This window comes from Pocillopora damicornis, chromosome 3 (genome assembly GCF_964200805.1).
Source record: "Pocillopora damicornis chromosome 3, jaPocDami1.2, whole genome shotgun sequence".
Classification (NCBI taxonomy): domain Eukaryota; kingdom Metazoa; phylum Cnidaria; class Anthozoa; order Scleractinia; family Pocilloporidae; genus Pocillopora; species Pocillopora damicornis.
The window spans coordinates 30,984,706-30,990,563 of record NC_142672.1 but is presented as its reverse complement, the minus strand read 5'-3'; the positions used below and the strand labels follow the sequence as shown (position 1 = coordinate 30,990,563).

Sequence of the window (5,858 nt, the reverse complement as noted above, 5' to 3'; positions counted from 1 at the left end):
TGTTGATTTCTCATTTATTTTCTTATTTCCAAAGTTGCATTAGTCAGAAATCCAATTCTTTTAGACTATGAGCAGTCCCTTCCTTTCGGTAAAGTCCGTCGCGTGAGTGCGAAAAAGATCAGTGAAAAAAAATTGATGTTAGAGCACCGGGGAAGGTCTGGAAATGAGGCACTTGACTCTCGCTGCGCAGCTTACGGAGGTTCACGCCTCGAGAGAAAGCCAGTGATTAATTCATGAAAGCGTCACGCGTTGTGTGACTTAGTGATAAGTTGCGAGGGGAACCGTTAAGAATTTGACACGCTATAAGGAATAGTATGGTGAACGAAATATGGTCGATTTACAACGATAAATATTTCGAAATATGAAAATTTTACATATAAAATCAATAGCACTTACTCACATCTTGTGTCCGCTGTGGTTTCTGGCGGTTTCTGCCGTTTAAAGCTTCCTTTTCCATTATTGTTATTCATGTCAAAAGACGAAGTCCCCATACTATTCTTTATAACGCGTTAAAATTCTCCACCATTCCTATCGTTACTTATCGTGACGCTTTCATGATTAATCGTTTGCTTTTTCTCGAAACGCGAGCTTGGGCCACCTGTGGTTTCACCTGTGTTTTATGCATTATTCATTTGTGTTTATTTTGGCGATGTATGGGATCGATGGTGATTCTCATTGTTTCAAAAATAAATTCCCTTCTGTTCTAATTAAAGCCATCTAAAAAGATCTCATTGTGGCTGTAATTCTTTGAAAGAAAGAAGTATCCAGACACGACATGCTGTTGAAAAATTATTGATGTGTGTGCAGTAAAACGTGATTTAGAATTGTTTTTGTAAATAGTTTCACGAAGAGGATGAAAACTCAACATCAAACTTAACAGCTCATTATTTTGAAACAGCAAGGTTTAATTTGCAAAAATTCACCGGCTGAGATGCCTTATATCAAGAAAGAAAAATCCTCAGGTTTTAATTAATTTTTATGGAATTAACGAGACCTTCGACCAAAACTGTTAAACAGGATTTGCCATAACATTAGCATAATAAAAGCGATCACATTGCCACGCCCGCCCACTTTTTCGAACTTCTATCCTTCGGTCAACATGTTTGAAATGGTTCGACTGCTAAGGGGGGAAGATAGCTTTTGGGGGCTTTGAAGATATAATTGGTAGGCTTCTCGGAAAACTGTTTCCAGCCACCTTAATGACTTCACACAAGGGGGGATTTCAGAGATTTAGTATGCCAACTGCTCGAAAACAATACAAATAATGTTTTTCTATATTCCACAAATAAAATATGTGCATATTCGTGAATTTTGAACACATTGTGGAAGGTCACAAACTTGCCTACTTTTGATCACGTGATTTCTTATACATATCGAAAAGCTCATTCAACGTAACATCGTAAGCCTGAGTCGTCTCAGGGTAAATGCGAGCCATTTCTGAAAAATAGCCAGCTTTTCTCTTCTCTTCTTGTTCTCAGCATGATGTTACCCAAATATAGAGTAGTAGGTGAACTTTTTTAATGAATATTTTCTAGTGAATTTTGAAAAAATATTTACCGTTTTCGGTGAGTTATTGTCTGCCGCATTAGTTTACATGTATGTATCTCACGCAATGTACAGATCACAGAGCTGCAATGAGCTCAAAGGGAATTTGTACATTCTACATTACAAATGTCATTTCTTGTTTTCGTAAGAGGAGGTTATAATGTTCTTTTTTATCGACATATACAATATCAAACCCGTCCATTTATTTTCGCGCGGCTCTATTTCCTTTTCTTATTTGACGTGGTACAAAATCAACGGACAGTTATCAGGCCATAACCTTATGTTGATATTTGTCCGATTATTTCCGTCGAAAAGCAAGAAAGCCAACGAAAAAAGCCCAACAGTTTCACCTTCTCGACTTTGTTACATTACAAGGGCGAAAAACTCATTTTACAGCGTTCACAGGTGTTGGGAATTAAAATGCTACTCCGGAAAGTACAAAGAAGTTAACAAAACTTTGTTTTAAAACCACGATACGAAAAATAATGGGAAGAATATAAAATCAATATTCTCCTTTCTAGCTTGCTGGCATGTCGCCTGATGATGCCCTTGGCTGAGAGGTCCTCAAAATCTCAAATCTGCTCTCGAAGCTTTGCTTTTCGGCCGCCGATTCAATTTTTTCAGCCGTGAACATTATTAGCCGTCATACCAAACGCCTGAATGTGTTTTTTTTTTAATTATTTCCGACCAGCTCTCGAAATTTCGTCATTCAAACATGCGTTGCATCTGCCCCATAGATGGGCTTTTAATCATAAAAAGCAAACAATACCATAAAAGGATAAGTTTCTTTTTCACAATTAAAGTGCTTTATATCTTAAAGCACCTCATTCAGGTGTTGTCGTCCAACAGCCACCATCATGCTGCTCCTGCCACTCTTATTATTTTTCCCTTCGTTGCTTAACCTGATGTTTGCCAATAGTGCTCTCTATCGAAATCCAACAAGCGAAATTTCTCTCGGTAACTTTAAGTGCGACCCCTTCTATTATCTTTGGGAAGAAAAAATTACATCGTCCATGGTAAAAGGTCAGTTTTTCTGCGCTTTCCTTTGTGTTAATGAACCGAGGTGCTATTCGTTTAACGTAGCAGAGTATCCTGACTCCAATGGTCTTTATCTTTGTGAGTTGTTGGTCACTGACAAGTACAGAGCTACTGGAAAGCTCTTTGCAAATGCCACATTCCATCATTTCAGTCCTGGGGTAAGCTCTCCTTACATATTTGGTGATTGAAAGGTATTTTTATCAATAGAAATTGTATTGTTTGTGGAACGTTCTCGGTCTATTTTCAGTCTCCATGTGAAAGCGCTCCCTGTAAGAACGGTGGTGTCTGTGATCCTAATTATGAGTGGAACTCCTATCAATGTCACTGTAAGCCTGGATTCTGCGGAACTCACTGCAAACGAGGAGGTATAAAACAGTTCGTGTGCTTTTTTTGTTTTATTTTTTTTTCAGATGTTGAAAATTACATTTGCAGAGGGTTTTGATTAAATTTTTTTTTGTGATTGGTCATTTTCACTGAATCGTTTACAACTTTAGCTTCTTTAGAGCTCTACATACCTCTTAAGTGCTTCACATCCAGATAAACACACAGCTGCTGCGATAGAGCATTATTCACGTAAAAGTTTGCTACGTTTCATTGCGTACTGTACGTCATTATTATGTACAATGGGAATACGAAGCACGCCAATGATTGTACACGGATTCTCTGACAAAATGTAATCCTTCCCATAAAAACCCCCATGAGTTTAATCAGATGCCAAGAACGCATTAAATAAGATATACTCAATTATAATCAATTTCTACTTTTTTCCTTCCAAGGAGATAAAACCTGCAGTCAGATCAAACTATGTAATCTCCCAAGTGGATCTTACGTCATCGACCCTGATGGAGAGGGCGGAGTGAAACCTTTCAAAGCGTATTGTAACATGACTGACAAGGACGGTGTTGGAGTGACAGTTGTCAGTCATGACAGTGAAGGCAGGACGTTGGTGCGATGGTTTAGTGCCAAAGGCTCTTATTCTCGCTCCATCAATTACACGGAGGCTGATATGGCTCAACTGGCAAACCTGACAGCTTCATCAGCTCACTGTGAGCAGTTTATAAAGTACGAGTGCTTCAACTCACGGCTCCTCTCCAATGGTAACATGTACGGCTGGTGGGTGTCACGTGATGGAGAGAAGATGAAGTACTGGGGAGGAGTTGATTCTGTTGATTACAAATGCGCATGCGGCTTGAATAACACATGTGCAGACATTAACTTCGGATGCAACTGTGACGCGGATGACAACACATGGCGAGAGGACAGCGGCCTCCTCAAAGATAAATCCAAGCTGCCAGTGAAACAACTGAGGTTTGGAGATGCCTATTATTATGGTGACAAGGGATACCACACACTTGGAAAGCTCAAGTGTTTTGGACGCATTTAAAACTCACATAGAAAAAAGTGCATTGTAACTATACACTTGCTTTTTGTAGACTCGGTTGACGTACTGCTTTAAAGCAACTAGCTGTCTGTACAATTGCTTTTTGCAGTTCGCTTTTTGCGATCGAAATCGACGAAACAATTTTGATATGAAGTGAAACCACCCTAATTTCGACACATCGTATGCGTAGTAGATTATTATACATCCCTATAGGTGCCAAAGGCCTTTCTTCTACTCATAGAAGGGAAGAAGAATGGAGAAGGAAGAAGTGCGAGGCACCGAGCGGGATCACTTCACCTGAGAAGATTGTTTCGCTTTCCACCGATATCTCACAATTTGCGACCTTTTAGGCCTTTAACACCATAAGATTTCAATGCAAATTCTCGCCTGGGAATGCAAAAAAGCCAACAAGAGCTACGCAACATTTAACTGTATCGGTGTGTTTTATCGAAAAAAAGGAAAAGCTTGACCTTCAACCTCAAGTTTATATTATATTGTTCGCGGCAGTAGATCAACAAACAAGATGATTCAGATTTTTTCTGTTAGCCTAAGACGCTCGTTGGTAGAAAGTCCCTTTGCTTAGAGTAAACAGCGCAAGTGTACGGAGAAAACATTATTTAAAACCTTTAATGTGTATAACATAAATAAACATGTAGTCCAAATAACGTGAAATGAAAAGAAAACCTGATCATCAGTTACAGATTTGTTTAATATTGTTCTACAGTATATGAAGATTGGAGAACAACGTACGTTTGCCTTGTTGGTCTCCCAACATTCTTACAATTGTATTTTTCAAGAAACTCGGTAGCTGAGTTTTTTCCCGTAAGCCTAAGACACTCGTTGATTTAAATTCTCTAGTTTAAAGTAAGTAACTCGGGTACACTGCCCCAACAAATAATTCGAACTCAGCCCCATTCTAACTGAGCCGTTGGTGAGGCATTATCACTATCAAAAAAATGAAATGAAATAATAAAGACCGCAACAAGTAAGCTATTAATAACATAACTGCCCGCATGCATAACAAGCTAACATAAGCCCAATGTTTCCTGAATAACACCTTAGTATCCTTAAGAGAAATGTTATGGTTGTACCACATTTGCTTACCTGATTGCCGGTTTACCATGTAAAGAGAGGCTCTCTCGAGAGCTTCCTCTTCAGAGTCTATCGGTCAAGTTGTCATACTCTAAACCTAAACTGTTAAGACATCTTTCATCGATGACTGGCTTGATTTATATGATTAAGAATGCAAGTTAAGCTGGACGTTCAAATAAGAGTTTGAAAACCTCTTTCATAAGGTCAATGAAGACAAAGGCCAGACACTTCATCAAGGTGCGATTGAATAAACAGCCTGGATACTGCTACCCTCCTTGAGGGCAGTTGGCTTCAATTCTTGACCAATGCCTCCAACTTAAATTCTTGAAACCAGAAATACGGTGAAAACAATTACAAGACGAGTGAAAACAGGAGATCATCAGCGGCTGATGAGTATCTCTTAAGGGTGGAGTAAGGAAGGGAGCCTCTGCTTTAGTAGCTATCAGATCGATGTCACTATGCGCATGCACCTTTCGGTAGGAAGGAGTAAACAAAATATAGTGTTTAAGTGGCACTGATTAAAAACATAACGCAACCCAATTACCCAGCCAAGGATCGAGGTCCGACACGTTACTTACCATTTGGCTGCATTTACTTTTGGCGCATCACAGCACTCTGATTTTAACCTCCTTAGCCTCTTTCCGCTTTAGAGGCCCGCCTAGAATCTATAGAATTTATCACTACGCTCACTCACCACGTTTTTATGGCTTACCTAAAATTCATAAACCGGGAATTCCTTTGAGACCCATTGCCTCTTTTGTTAATTCTCCGACTTATGCAATTTCTGGTTATCTTGCGAGAA

The 5,858-nt window shown here is 39.2% G+C and overlaps 1 protein-coding gene across 2 annotated transcripts; it reads left to right on the top strand.

Moving 5' to 3' along the window:
* The first annotated feature begins 2,294 nt into the window (after window positions 1-2,294).
* On the top strand, window positions 2,295-4,440 carry LOC149049350 (contactin-associated protein-like 2). Of its 2 annotated transcripts, XM_089200721.1 has the most exons (3): window positions 2,295-2,741; window positions 2,831-2,948; window positions 3,360-4,440. In XM_089200721.1, exons 1-3 carry the CDS (start codon window positions 2,403-2,405, stop codon window positions 3,965-3,967), a joined length of 1,065 nt encoding a protein of 354 aa, XP_089056847.1. In that variant the 5' UTR covers window positions 2,295-2,402; the 3' UTR covers window positions 3,968-4,440. The 2 variants fall into 2 exon arrangements, with proteins under 2 accessions (XP_089056847.1, XP_089056848.1); XM_089200722.1 differs by lacking the exon at window positions 2,295-2,741 and having other exon boundaries at window positions 2,838-2,958; window positions 3,360-4,090.
* Window positions 4,441-5,858: the final 1,418 nt, after the last annotated feature.

Excerpts from the sequence above, each read along its gene's own strand:
- LOC149049350 (XM_089200721.1), top strand. The coding sequence starts at position 2,403 with ATGCTGCTCCTGCCACTCTTATTATTTTTCCCTTCGTTGCTTAACCTG. Across the intron at positions 2,742-2,830 it reads TCCATCATTTCAGTCCTGGG|TCTCCATGTGAAAGCGCTCC; the intron begins GTAAGCTCTCCT and ends GTCTATTTTCAG. Across the intron at positions 2,949-3,359 it reads AACTCACTGCAAACGAGGAG|GAGATAAAACCTGCAGTCAG; the intron begins GTATAAAACAGT and ends TTTCCTTCCAAG.